A 15,006-nucleotide genomic window follows, 5' to 3' on the forward strand; every position below is an offset into this window, starting at 1 on the left:
GTGAGATGTAAGCAATATGACCGTGAGTGGGAAGCAGGATGTTTGCAGCAGCTCTACTTACATTTTAACTGCCACTCATGTGTTTGCACGAAAGATGAAATTACTCTAAGACATGTAATTAATGAAAAAATCAAATGACATAAACAGTGAACCTATTCTAGGAAAATAGCGAGGCATACAGGAAAACATTTTATTGCTCTGTCTTTTCTAGAGAAACTCCAGAGATTTGTATATAAAAATAACATCCTGGCAGAAAGTAATTGCCCCTGGAGCTAGGCCAGACCTGAAAAATCACAGCTGGAGGGAAATTCAGATTCAAACCTGTACGAGAGAGGTTGGGAATTAATGTTCCAATTCAAGCCTCTTTTTAATCAATTATATGTGACTTCATTTAATGCAAGCTACATAAAAGCTAAGCAAAATGAATGAGTAGTGATGACACGTGATTCCTGGATCACTTCTTTGGGGTTTTTTTTGGCTAGTTTGTTTCTGTGGCAAGAGTTTTATTCCCGTTCACCCTTCAGCAGATGTTTACCGGAGTAGCCATTCGGGCTATTCCTGCTGTCTTTGAAGGGAGGAGGAGAAACCCCCTTTTCAGGCAGTCCCTCGCACCCATCTTTAAGGAAATGTTTCCATGGATGAGCGAGGGCGTGCTGCGGTGCTGGCAACGAGCTTGCCCTGTGAGCTTCGCTGACGCTGGTGTCTATAAAACACGCTATTGACCATCGAGGCTGAGAGCAAAAGCCTCATACAACAGTTTTCATGAATTAGCAAGACTTGGAAAAATGAAAAATTTTATCAGTTTATTCTGAGCTTATCACAGCCTGTGCAGGTTCGCGGGACTTGCTTGTCCAAGCCATGTTTCGCTTTGAGTGAATTCTTGGTAAGATCCTGGTTATTCATCCTCCACTACCATGAAACGTGAAGAGAGAGCACTTTGCAACTGCTCCAGCTCTGTCAAGTGGATGGTGCCAACTTAATTTCATGCTCAAAGTTTGTACCAAGGAAGGAAAGTCTGTTTGAGTTTAAAATGAGTCAAAGCATCAAAATATAACAAATGCAGACTAACAAGATATCAAAAGATATAGAGACCCGGAGATCTAACTAAACCAGAAGATTAATGGACTAGATATCACCTACTTTGTAGTGTTTACACAGAGCACTGTAAAACTCATTTGGGAAATGAATTCCAGATCAGACAGCGTCAACAGATACCAAAAAGATAAATCTATAATTTGTTACATCTTGTAACAGCCTACAAGGACTATGTCTAATACCCTGCCATGAATATTTAATGATATCCACCCTAAATATGTCACGTTCAATAATATTCAACTGTTTTTTGACAAATCTGTCTCTACATTTGAGGTGAAAAGACCTCTGAAGCCTTGAGTGCATTCTGAATTATGCAGAAAAGTTGGTTTCCTGCCCTTAATGATTATTAACAGAAGATATGTATGTGCCATGTGGTAATGAATGCTCTGATAGCAAATATATGCCCTGATCAGAGGAAGTTTTAAACTACAAGGAGCTAAATAAGCATCAAAGATCCACTAAGTCACCCACGGTCTGATTTTATATATTATAGCACATAAAGCTCCTTCAAGGAAACCGAGCCATTACTTGTGTTAGAATTGCAGTGTGAGTATTTGTAGTGACTTGGTTCTGCTAATGAAAATGTAGTGATCTGTGAGAGAATAGATATGTTTAATAGTAAATAACAGTACCGCAGGAGCAATGAGTTTATGTTCTTCCACCTCAGCTCCACGGATAATAATATACAGTCAAATAGGCAAATCTTTAGCTTATTGTTGTTGCGCTGTGGACTCCAATGAATATACGGGAGTTTACATCAGTTGAGGATCTGCTTTTTTATGCTCTGGCTGGCTGTGGCTAAATCTATCATTTAAAGCATGAAGACCCTGATGGATATTCCTGTGAGCCTGGAACAGAAGCTGGGTGAAATGTGGTTAACCAGCCCACATTTTTGGCCCAAGGTATCTAATAACAAAACTTGAGGTCATTCCTGGGATTTTTCGTAGTCCTAACCAAGAAAATCCCTGGATGACTTCAGTAAATATCATATATACATACACACACACACACACATATACATATATAAATTAATATATACAGAGCATGCCCAAATAATATTTGTATGTTTTGCAGCCTTCCATAGCATGTTGTCATGGGTTTCCCCTGAAGTTAAAGTCCAGGTCTCAATGTCCCGTTACTTTTGCAGTGTATAAATGAATCATATTAAGAAATACATTCAGTTGCAGAAGTAAATACATACAGTCTGAGGTGTATCTGCAACTGCCCAGTGAAACACGACAACTAACGAGTGAATGGACTGGTGACAGGCAGGACTGAGGATTCCCTCAATCTTTCCACCAATTTATCAGTGATTTTTTTTCATCTGTAGCAGAAACAAGCAAATCTCAGAATTGCATTTACTGGATTTACTTGTGCTTCCTTCCGCCGAACCGTAACTGCTCTGAATTTCAGACAGTGTTTACAAACAGACCTTAGTTGTGTGCTGGACTCCATTAACTAAAGAAAATTAAAGAATAGTATTCAGTTTGTCAGAGTCACACGAAACATTGCATCAATGCAGATAAAATGAAAAAAAGTTGCCTATCGAATGCCTAGTCAGTATTCCGGAAACACATGTGCATATAATGAAGCTATAGACATAATTTCAAGCGTGAATAAAACGCTAGATTGGATGTGTCTCCAAAGGGGTGAGTGGAAGGGGACAGAGGAAGAGAGGAGGCCGTGGTCTCAGCTCTATAACTACTCTTAGCTATTACCATCGTGCTAAGATCCACAAGGAAAACTTCATCCCTGGACTTTCTCGAGGACATCAGGATTAGATGTGCCATTTCCGTGCCATCCCTAAAAGAGCCCTGAAATCACAGATGATGGCCGAGTCCCCCCTCCGTTGGCCGGGAGGATGTGGGGCAGCATTTTTAGCACTGCAGTGCCCTCTAATGCTGTGTCGGAGCTGTGTTAAGCAGCTCATCCCTGCTCTCGAACGGCGCAAAACGTGAACCCGCGTGACCTGCCAGCAGCAAACGTTGCCCGCCGGTCCTGCGGTATGTCACGGCCCTGGAGGTGCCCCAGGGGACCTCTCCGCTAGAGCTGGAGAGGGCAGCAAAGGCGGCGTGTCGCCAGGGCAGCTTGCAAGTGTCACCCGCTCTTGGGCGAAGGTGACTGCCATTGCAGTCAGGGGGTTAATGCTTTAATTAAACACTTCTGTCCTGGGGGAAGAGCCATAATCCCGGGTAGGGCTCCGTGGAGAAATGCAGGCTCCCTTGGGTATTTCTCAAGAGTTTGAGGGAACAGGGGCATATGTGCTCCATACCCCCCCATTCTTCTTTGCAGCCATCTGAAAATGTCTGAGAGGAGGGAAAAAAAAGTGTATAGGGATCATTTAAGGTGCTTTTCTCCCTCTGCCACCAGCATGGGAGTCATAAATGTGTCTGTCAGGGTGATGGGGTTGGATGTTAACTACTACTCACTCAATACCTTCATTTTTTCCTAGCATGATCTCATGATCTACCAGCGGGGTTTGGAGTAATTTTAGCAGAAAAGGGGGCAACATGCTCTGCATCTGTAAGCGGTGGATATTCGACTTCTAGAACTCGCTCACTTTTTCCCCAGTTTCCTGTGCTTAAGTTTCTTGCATACTTTATTAAGCAGAGGATTGGTTAATGCTCTGTAATAGTAGCTATTTCTGAATCTAAGGAAAGTTTAATTCCCTCAGTCATGTCATAAATAGTCAGAAGTTGTAGCTGTGCAGGAGAGCTTTTAATATATCTATTGAATTTTGAAGTCTTGTCTGGTGCTCTTCAAATCACGCTGTCTTTTATGGTTATTATGCAAAAACATGTAAATAGTTTTAAACTGCTTTTGTACAAGGCTGAAACAATGATAATGTAAGTCAGAATTAGCTTTCAACTCATAGGTGATTTGACTGTAATTATTCAGAGAAACAGTATCTCTCTTCTCTGTCTCTGTCTGGCTCTGTCTCTCTCTCTTTCACTTCTGTGCTTAATTAAACTTCCCAGATCGCACTGGGATTTAAAAGAATAAGAGGATAAAAAAAAGATTCTGTAAAGTTTCCACGTTTTTAAGAACTTTGCAAAAACATCTGCTGCAAAACACGGTAGGGCTTGCGTCTGTGCCCCCAGCTCTGCAGCACGGCTTTGCGAAGGGGCACGGCGGCGTGCGTCCCTCCGTCCCGCGCCGCGGGCACGGGGAGGCCCCTCTCCACGCGAAAACCGCTGAAAAAACGGGCCGTTGGGTTGGCCCGGAGCTGTCAGCCGCTAACGATGTTGTCTTTCTCTTGCAGTCGAGCACCCTGACAAAATGGCTAACGACCAAGGTACGGTGCCCGTCCCGCCCGTCCCCTCCGGCCTGTCACCGGGGCTGCGCACCTGAGCAGGCGGCCGCCGGCGGCCCAATTAATCTCGCTAATGAAGTTCTGCTCGGCTGCGGCTGCCGCTCTGATGGGGAAGATGTAAATTTTCTGGAGAGGAAATTGTTTTGTCTCTTTTTCTGAAGGACCAATTAAAATGTCAGGCTGCTTTGTATGAGATAAATTTTTAGTCTCTCTGCTGCACTCCTGAATGATTCGCATTAGGTATAATTAAGCTCGGCGTAATTTTCAAGCTACTCTCGCACCCTTTTGTGGGTTATAGATTAAAGTTCACAAGTCTCACGGCGAGAAATCGTAAATCAGCTTTTCTCTCGAATTGGCCGCTCGTCTTTAATAATAGCAAAGTTTAGTCAACTTTTCAAGGCATTATCATTGCATTTTCCAGATAGGTATATATATATGTCCGATTATTCACATTTCCTCTGCTCTTAACTGGTTTCTGAATATCTGTGAAGTCTGTTGCTTTTTTTACTCCGGACCTATTAAGCTGAAGTATTCTTCCAATTACAGCCAGAGCGTTTTGCGGGTGTGAGACATCTGCCTGGGGAGATAGATAGTCGCTGCGACATCTGAGCCGCTCGGAGGTAACGTTGGGAGGTGTTTGCAGATCTGAACTCTCCCTTTGCACTAGTTTCAAAGGAGAAGTGCTGTGTAAACCTCAAAGCCTGGCGTCACTTCTGCAGGTGCCGGCTTACCCCAATTTAGTGACTTGAGTTAACTCGCGATAGATAAATTCCTAGTGAAGACAAGAAGGCATTATTTAGAAGATCAAAGTAAACTCTAGACTCTTTCGCAGGTTTTATTTCAGCCTGGAGCATCCATGAAAGCTGCTCGGAGCATATTTCTTCACTAGGATTTTACTTTGTATTAGGTACCACATATTGTCTGCTAACAAGGTAGCACGTCTTTTCCCCACCAGAGAGACGCCTTCTGAGGCAGTTTTGGAGATTAGCCCTGTGATTTCAGCATATCATTTACTCCAATTTATAATAGAGGAAGGAAGTAGAAGTATACAAATTAAAAAATGAACAGTGGTTTTGCTCAGTATGAGCTCACAGCAATTGAAAATGGCAGGTTTGGATAGATAAAAAGTACTTCTTTAAAGAGTGAAAGTGGTAGGTTCCAAAGAAACCTTTCTTGCCAATTGACACTTAAAATATTTCTGAGCAGATTGAGAAAACTTAGGAAAGGCTTCAGCACAACGTACATTCGCCAGGTAGGCAGGATTGAAGAAGCATCAATTTCAGTTTTTCTGAAAAATACAAGAAAAAACGGGAGCCTGGGTGGAAAACAGACCTTGTGGGGAGCAGTTCAGCTCTCAGTGACGGTGCAGCTGTGTTTCACAGCTGGCGGCCGTGGGGCACAGCGTGCCGAGCCTCCGCCGCGCCGCGAGTGCGAGGCACTTTCTGCAGCGATCGGAGCACAGCCGCTCTTGTGCGCCTGCTCCTTTATCCAAGTCTGATGTTCACAGGTTACTTTTTCTCCGTGTTTGTTCCAGATTTTCTGCTTGCCCCTTTCCATGTAGCACTCAGAGAATTCAGAGGATTGTTTGGATGTTCTGCATATCATTTTGCAGTGCTAGGTGGGAAAAAAAAAAAAACAGGAAAAGTGGTTTTAGGTTCCATAGACTGGTTAACTCACCTCTGTCGGAGGGAGGAAAAAAAGTGAGATGCTCTGCAGAAGGGCCTGCTGGTGCCTCCTCGTTCTGTCGTTTAATTAATGGGCAGAAGTAAATAAGCCTGACAGGTTAAGTGCAGCTACTCTGCATGTGGTAGGTGAATGCATTTTTCTTAAACTCCAGGAGAAAAGACTTGGAGGACATTCCTGTTTTGCATCCGTGAAAGCGGTGCCCCTTCCCACTGTGCCAGAGCAGCCGGGGCAGCGTGCGAGCCAAGCGCCCAGCCGCATTTGGGGAAGCGCTTGCTCTGCCCACACCGGCTGCTCCCTGGCTCAGCACGTATTATGCTTAAAATATATATGATTTCTTACTCACTAGCAAAATAATAAATTGCATAGTGTCGCAGAGGGATTTTAAAGTAGTGTTAAGATCTACATTTGCATATTTTAAAAATCGTTTTGAGATGAAACGTAGCATTGAGTGTCTACTGGATGCGTGCTGGATAACTCGTGGTCACTCATGACAGCAAACTAAACTATGAATTACCATGTTGCTTATAGATACTGTTTATGTAGATAAAAATAGATATAGATGCATAGAAAAGCTGCTATCACTTTCTCTAATTGGGAAAGTAGCAGGATTGATGGGCAGCAAAATGAATAGGACAGTGACAGCGTGGTGTGAGCTGGACATGGGGTGAGATGGTGGGTTGATGGTGGCCTCACTGGGGGTCGGAGCTCCTCCAGCAGAGACCAGTGCTGTGCTTGGTGTCAGTGTCAGTGTCAAAATTTTAAAGCACCTAAATCGGTATCAGCCCAGTGCTGGGATGTGGGATCATGTTTGCTGACTTCTACCTCCCGTTACGCGGCATCGTCCCTAGGGAGAAGCCACACATGTGGCATTGCTGGCCCATGTCCTCCCTGCGGAGGACTGGCCTCGTGGCAGGTCCCCAGGCAGCAAAAGCGGAGCTGGAGCGTGGTCCCCATCTTGCTCCCGTCCCGCAGGCACTGACCTCGCACCCGGCCGCCTGGGCACAGAGCGCGCCTTTTATTCTCCTGAGTCCAAAACACCCGTGCTATTTAATTTGCATTATTTTAGACACAAAAAATGAAAGCGCTCCAGATTAATGATGCTTAAATAAACAAATGAAAACCCAGCAGATCCAAACGCTGAGGTTTTCCTGGGATGCAGAGCCCTTCACCAGCACTGGAGCCTGGGAGTTAGTGTCGGCACGTGCACAAGGTGCTACCTTGCTGCAGCTGCTCGGAGAAGTGAGGGAGCGATCTCAGGCGGGTTGCAGGAGCGGGGGCTTGAAACGGAGGCCGGGGGACTGAGCACTGAGGATCCCTCCCAGGCTTCGGCCTCGGTCCCGCACGTCCCGGCGCTGGCGGTGTTCAAGCTGTTGTGTGTCTGGGCACGAGACAGGGAGATCTTCCAGCGCTGCCAGGCTCTGGGAGAGCGTTGTTATTATCTGAAAGTAATTAAAGGTTGAAAAACTGTCACCAGAATCATCCATTGTTCTTGTACAGCCTGAACAATGTTTGCAACCTATTTAATGAGTTATACGCCGCGTAAACTTCAATTAGAATTGGGAAGGATTTCAGCTGGTATCTCATAGCTGCTTCCAGTCTGGTGTGTAGGCTAACCTCTGTGCTCAGTGTGGTGAACGTGTGTGGAATTGCCCTCACCGTCTGTGAATTCCCGATTTCTCCAGGTCTGCTGGGTTTTGTTTGCTTGAGCCACGTTGCATATAAAAACTAAATGTGGTTCCTTTGTCTTTAGCAAGCAGGGTCTGCAGAGCATGCTTTAAGCAGTATAAATCACTTTGCATAATACCTAAACCTATACATTAGTACTGTATCTTGTCCGGGTAGCTGTGGTCTGCTGTACTGGAATCTGTTGTGACCGTAGTAAGTAAACAGGAGAAATTCCCAGCTCTTTGGGGTGGGAATCTTTCATCAGCTTGTAGATATCAAGATTGTTTCCACTTTTATGTTACCTTGATGACCAATTCTACTACGTCAAAGTCTGAGGTCTTCACTTTTCTTTGATCTTTTAGGTAACTCTGTTAAAGATGAGTCAGTGGGGCCAGGTCTCAGCGTAGCTGTACTGCAAGCAGAAGCATTAACATAAACAGAGGCAAAGTTTCTAAAAGCTCATTTGCCTCAGAAATCATCAAAGCTAATTCTTCAATCATCGCAGGCCTGATCCAATGCCTACTGAAGTCAGTGGGAGCCTTTTCAATTACTCAGTGCATTGGACGAGGCCCTTAGGGCCATCTGTATCACAAATGTAATTCTTACTGAGTGACATGAATTAACTTTTTCAGGTCATCTGTGTCGAACGCTAGCTCAGGGCCTCTGCGTCCTGTAAGCAAAATCCATTTACTTGGCAGCAAAGCAGTTTCTGAGGGTGTGGGACACGTGAGGGGGTTTGGGGAGGGACGCTGAGGCTTCAGGGTACAAGGCAGTGGAGTCTCAGGGGGCCCTAGATGGACGGGGAGACAAAAAGGACAGTGCAACTGTGGCAGTCCTTAGGTGCAAAGAGGAGATGAGGAGCAGAGACTAGAGTTTGGGGGCAACTTCTGAGGGTTTCTGGCAAATGTGCTCCCTGTTCCTGCAGCTCCCTGGGACAGTGAGACCAGCCGCTGCAGGAAGGGGCTGCCTCTAGGAAAGGAGAGGAGGCCATGGAGATTCCCACCTGGAATTCCCTTGCATGCTCTGCCTGCCTTGTCTGCCAGCCAGGGCAGGGTCGCTCCTTTTAGCAGATTATCTGATGTTTCCTCATGGACCGTTCCTTCTCGGAAAGTTTGTTTAGAGACTAGCCTGTTTCTCAGACCCCAGATCTGCTTCTAAGAAATCTAAACTAATGCACGTGGCTTTTCCCCCCTGCATTTGCACCTTCCAGTGCCTCCTGTTGCAGCCCTTTCATTAACACCTGGCTTCTGAAAGAGTCTGTGTGTGGCTGGAGCAGCCAAGTCTGTTTGCCGCTTCTTGCCCGTGATCTGCAGTAGAGGCTAAGGACATACTTAGGAGACTGGGGACAGATGGAGGGTGAGATACTGCTGTGGCCGAGCACACCCTCCAGTGACACCAGTGCCACGGCAGAAGGAGCAGACCCTCAGCAAGCCGCAGGTGAGACCTGGTGATGGCAAAGTCGTTCTGCTGGTAGCTCCCAGCTCCTCTCAGCTCCTTGGTGTCTGCAAGGTCAGGAGAGCTTGTCGAGAGCTCAGCCAAGAGCATGAGGCCGACGCTCATCAGTAAGGGAGGAGGGAAGGGAATCCTGTTGGTGAAAAGCAAATAATGCTCATGGAGTGCAAACACTGTGACCTGAAGGAGAAGAGGAGCAAAGCGTCTTTCAGAGAGTCTAACCACACGTTTCCCAGAAAAGCCCTAAAATCCGAAGTGAGCTTGAGGCCTCTAAATGTGTCAGCTTCTTTTCAGATTTTTATTTTGCATGTATGCAGCTGATAGAACAGGGCATATTCAAAGATGGTAAAAGTGGTCATATAAAAGGAAGAATAAACTTACAGTTCCAGGTGCTCAAGAGAGCATTTGTCACAAACGTCTCCTACGTCTCCTGTGTACATAGGAGAAGGCCAGCTGTGTTCACGTGAACTGTTGTTGAGGCTTCCTGAAGTCTAAAAAATTCCATTTATGATTTTGATCTGGAATAAATGGAGGCAAACTGGGCAAAGAAGAGATTTATTCATTCTCTTTTCTCTCACCACAGCTTTCATTTGATAAGCCAATATTGAATTCTTTAGTCCGTATTTTGTCAATATAGGACTTGTCAGTAGTCATGTATTGCCAGCAGAATTAGATCTGTGCAAGAGCTAGGAAGCTGATTTCTGTGTTTGGACTTCAAGTGTTTTATAACAGCCATTGTAAATTTTGACAGAAGGCAACATGCATGATTTTGAGCAAATATTTCTCCTTATCTTAGGAAATTTCAAAACATTTTGATTGTTCAGTTGTTTTCTGAGAAAGTCGCCCATGAAGTGGGCCATGTATAGACTGAGCTAGATAAAGTCATTTATCAAGAGAGAAGCTGGGAGATCAAAGCAGGATCAGCGAGGTACAAGGGCAGGTGCCACGTACCTGCATCACAGCTCAGGCAGGGACCAGGGCCAGAAACTGAGCTTTAATGTGGCCCTGGCAATTAACGCGTAAGAGACCCACCAAGACGAGGGACCACCCGTGCTCCGGCAGCACGCCTCTGCAAAAAGTCATGCTCAGATAAGCCCTGGGGACATGACATGAAGGTTGCCTCTGTATGTGAGCGCTGTGTCAAAAGCCCTTGCAGAAGAAACCAGCAGCTTTTGCTTCCAAATCCTGGGGAACTGGTGGCCCGTGTTGCATTGCAGGCGGCAGGGATGCCAGGCACATCGCTGGGCGCGCGGGGGTCTCTGCCTGCTCCGAGCAGGGAATTAATGCTGTGCATTTGCCAGCACACCTGCTATTTTACACCTCGCTGCTTTTAATCTTGTGAATAAACAGCGCACTAATTGTTTCAGCTTTCAGAGAAACAGGGTTTGCAACGCACTCTGGTCATGCCTGGAGCTTGGCTGTCTGTAACTCAGCCTTTGCCGTGTTTGGATTATAGCAGGCGTGTAGCTGGCGGAAACACAAACCTGCTCGTGCTCGGTGGTGTTTAGCCGGACGCTGTGAACGGCATCGCTCGGCACGCCGCTCCCCCAGCCTGCACGGCAGCAGCCGCCCGGCGTCAGCCCCAGCGCGGCCACGGCAAGGATGAGCAATGCAGATCTTCTTCAAAGAGCCGCTTCCCAAACAAATAATGCAGGGGACTGTGACGCTCTGTTACCGAGGGAGGAAAGAACAAGTATTCCCTTTATCAAAGTAACCTCTTCTCTACAAGAAAAAGCTCCAGAAAGCTTTTCTGGGGTTCTGTCATCTGGCTAATTCTATCCAGCCAGTACAGGAGCTCACTCTTAAGGTCCAAAATACGGAAAACTAGGAGGGACCTCAGAAAGACATTCTTGAAAACCTCAGAAGAATGGTTATTCCTGCAGGTTGGTTGTGTTTCCTGCTACACTGAGGCATCTTGGAGAAAATTACTTTAGGGTGTCCTTTGAAAAAAAAGGCTAGAAAGTCAAGAGGAAATGGGATATCTACTCACTTAATCTTGCATTTCTACGCAGTTCCCTTCCAAGAAGTCCATCAACTTACACCTGCTGAAAGGTAAACTTGCCATCAACACCACCTTCACTGAGCGCGCTGCTGCCTTGGTGGGGATTTGGATAAATTTTGACCTCTTTTCTTTTTTTTTTTTTTTTTTGGCCATTTTCTCCTGGATTCTTGAGTCTATAGAAGATGATTTAAGGTTGGGCTCAGGTGCTAACACTTCTAAGATGCTGTTAGGACAGCGCATGGTAGGATGTGCATGGCACAAGCTGACAGAAAGAAAAGGCCTTGATGAGTTTCTTGGATTGGTCACACCTAACAGAGCAGGTTTCCCTCCCATCCCACCTTTAGTTAGGCCCCTGTCTTACAAATCCTTCTTGATGACCTGGACAACAGATATATTCCAGTACCCTAAATGAGTACATGTATACATATGGGCAAATAAACCCAAATAAAGTCAGTCAGGGACAGGTAGTTTTGTTTGTACACAAAAATAGCTATGTTTGTTAAGAAGCTTAATGCTGATTGTTATTTATAGAAATTACTATGGCTTTACTGGTGCAGTATAAAATCCACTGAGCTGTCCTTGACTAAGTACTGTTTTATTTTGTATGTTTAAAAAATATCTGCCTAAAGAAATGCAGTGGTGGACAATATGATGGCAGCCAATTTGCTGCCAGTAAGATCTCTAGGAATATCTCTAGGAACAAAACGAAGAAAATGATGGTACTGGGGCATCCTGTATTTTTTTTCACTTCTGCAGAGTATTTCTGAAGCGCACCGGTTACTGCATTATAGCTTGGTCTTGCAGTTCTGCAACCCACAGAGAGTAATAGTGTATCTGAGGAAGGACGTATTTTGTTAGAAGTGAAGCAGGATGTTCATGTTAGAACCTCCTTTTTGCTGGCATTCATGGTATGTACCAAAAGGCCAGTGCCTGGCACCATGCCTTGTAAGCTGTGGCACCTGGGGGGGCAGGAAGAGTCACTTGTCATCTCTTGTTTTCTGATGTAAGAATATTGCTCAGCTTATTTTCTTAGAATTTTGGACTGTTTCGGGCAAAAAGCAGCAAAAGCGGCAGAGCCGGGTTGTATCTGGGTCAGATGAGTCAGATGATTGCAATAGAAACAGCGTCACTCCCCATTAATTTCTCCATCTCGAGCTTTCATGAATCAGGTAGGGCAGGGAGTGTTTTGTAAGGAGACGGTATTACGGTTCCATTTCCTCAGTGAGGCAATCTGTGCCAATGGTCGGGGGGTGCCTGAGGGGTGGAAATAAGGAAGTTGTGAAAGTAAAACATAAATAAGGAATTTACAGCAAAATCACAACAGAATTTTTGAGCAATTCACAAGTGCTAGAGACCTAAGAGGATAAAGAACTGTTGTCATCATAGATGATTCAAGATTTTTTTGCCTTGACCAGATCTAGTTGAAATGGTTATTGCAAATAATGGCAACTGAAATGTAGTTGTGGAAGAAGGATATGCTTTTTCAGAGAAAGTCTTTAGTCACTGAAACATTCAGAAGACAGGCCTGGGTGAAAAGAGAAGTTAAATGGAGAATGGAGAGGTGAGAAGGGGTGTCTAGGATCTGTGGATGCAGGGTTTGGTCCCTCCAAAAGTATGACACAGCCTTCAGCACCACAACTCAGAAAAATAGTAGGAAAATCAGGTGTAAAGACTATTCAGTCTCCATTAAAAAAGCAGTTCTTGAAGAAATAGATGATTAGGCAAGGTGTCAGAATGGTTTGTTCCAAAAGACGGAATAACATGAAGAATAAAGACAGCACTGGAACTTAGTGGAGGTTGAAAAACTAGCCCATAATCTGCCTGAAAAAAAAATGAGATGAGATCTGGCCATACCCATTGAGTTATGAGTTATGTGTGCATTTTTTTCTGGCTTGCACTGAGGGCTTAAATCTAAATTCGGTGAGACAGAAGAATTGCACTCATCATCGGTAAGAAAAGAAAGCCACTGGTATCATGGGGAGGAGGTGGAGAACTGCAGTAATTCTGGGCACTCGTCAAGAGACAGAGGCCTGTGTTGCCATGGCCAACATGCTTGCTAAAGGGATAGCTTCGTTTGTGATTTAGACGATTATAAAGCCACTGGAAACCTGAGGCCTTGAAACCAAATGAGCACTACTCTCCAAGCAGTGATCGTCTTCCCCGTCATTTGACTTTTGTAAAAGGAAATATATCTTAAATCCCTGCAAAGATAAAGCTAGAGATGGAAATGATTCATGGAGGTGTGTTGGCTTGGAGTAAAGCATTGCTAATCGTGTTTTAAGTCCTACTTACCCTTTAACATATAAAGCCCTGTAACATATTAGAGATTTACCTTTCAGCTCCTAAGTGCTTAGATTTCCACGTTTATCCGGGTTTTGAATAATGTTTGTTTGTCTTAATAGCAGAACAGAGCTGAATTACCATAAATTCAATCTTGGCTATCCATGACACACAGTATTGTTGAAATGCTCCGTTTGTTAGGAGTTATTTACTTTTCTGTCTCTTATCGGTGAAATTACCACATTTCTGGATGGTTAGGTGCCGCTGCACTCGGGCAGAGGCTGTTTGCCCGTCGCAGGGGCAGACAAGGGGCACCCAAAATGGTGGGAACCCCCCGTGAGATGCACAGGGTGGCCAGCCCCCTTTGCAGGAGCCTGTTGGCTGGTTGGCTTCATCCTCAGGGAGCCGTGTCCATCGCTGAAGAGCATTTCTAAGTGCCACTTCATGATATTAGTGACAGAAACTTTCTTTTATCCATGATTTTGTGACTCTCCCAGCTCAGTCTCCGAGCATAGGCCTGGCCTTGCTGCGTTAGTGTACGGCGAGGCTGCTTGTTTTTTGGAGTCCCGCTCTTCGTCGCCCACAGTCCTGTTCCCTCCGGGTTTGCCCACGGCACAGTTCAGCACAGAGAGTGCCGTGGATGCGGCGCACAGGAGCCGGAGAGCCACGGCATAACATTATTTTCCGCAGGAACATGGTCCATGATTTCAGCAGAATCATGCAAACCGAAGCTGGCTGCTGGTTACGCAAAGATTTTTGCAATTGAAATGTCATGTATAATGCCTTGAAAAGTGCTACTCTGTTAATCAAAGAGTACTAAACTTTCGAATCAGGCGTGCAGGGTTAGCGTTTTAAGTCTCTAGCATCCAGACTAAATTTTCTCACATTAGGCTGCTACTGAGACATTTCAGTATGGACTAAATATCAAAAACAATAGCATTTAACAATCTCCCATTGAGACACCCGGTTCACTAGGCACAATATGACCCCAGGGTCACAACGTATTCACAGGTTGCAGCAGGGCACTATGAATATGACTGCTTTAGACTGTCATTTTGATAAACTGTATAGCCTCCATTTATCTCTATTTTGTCTGATTTTACTGCTAAACAGTTTGCAATCTTGCTTTCTCAGGACCAGGTTGTTGTGGCTGTGCAATTACTCTGATTGAAAAGATGATTACACCGAAGCCTCTTCTGATGATAATGATCTTACATTTATTTAGGGCCTTTCATCACAAAATCCTTCCCAAATGAGTAGACAAAGTTATGCACATGAATTTCCCCACAATGTGCAGAAACACAAATACCTCTGAAGAGAAACAGGCAGTTTAGTAGTGCACAGCAGCAGCAAACAACCGTGCGGGGCAGGAAAGTGAGATGATGTTTTTTGGCTGACGGTGCCAAGTGATTCGATGCAGCCCGGAGCCACTGGAATTAGAAGCTCGCTGGAATAATCCGTGGCAACTCCAGGCCCTGTGCTGGTTTTCCACATTTTTGCATAGTCTGTTAAC

At 45.1% G+C, this 15,006-nt stretch overlaps 1 protein-coding gene across 4 annotated transcripts in view; it reads left to right on the forward strand.

Moving 5' to 3' along the window:
* The window catches only part of LOC112994481 (netrin receptor DCC), a 547,074-nt gene that overhangs the window by 484,761 nt on the left and 47,307 nt on the right, over nt 1-15,006 (forward strand). For all 4 annotated transcript variants that reach the window (XM_026118858.2, XM_026118859.2, XM_064499826.1 and 1 more), the window contains exon 21: nt 4,358-4,390. In XM_026118858.2, coding sequence (XP_025974643.2) covers nt 4,358-4,390 — 33 coding nt within the window. The remainder of the gene's footprint in view (nt 1-4,357; nt 4,391-15,006) is intronic.

Source organism: Dromaius novaehollandiae, chromosome W (assembly GCF_036370855.1).
Source record: "Dromaius novaehollandiae isolate bDroNov1 chromosome W, bDroNov1.hap1, whole genome shotgun sequence".
Taxonomy (NCBI): Eukaryota; Metazoa; Chordata; class Aves; order Casuariiformes; family Dromaiidae; genus Dromaius; species Dromaius novaehollandiae.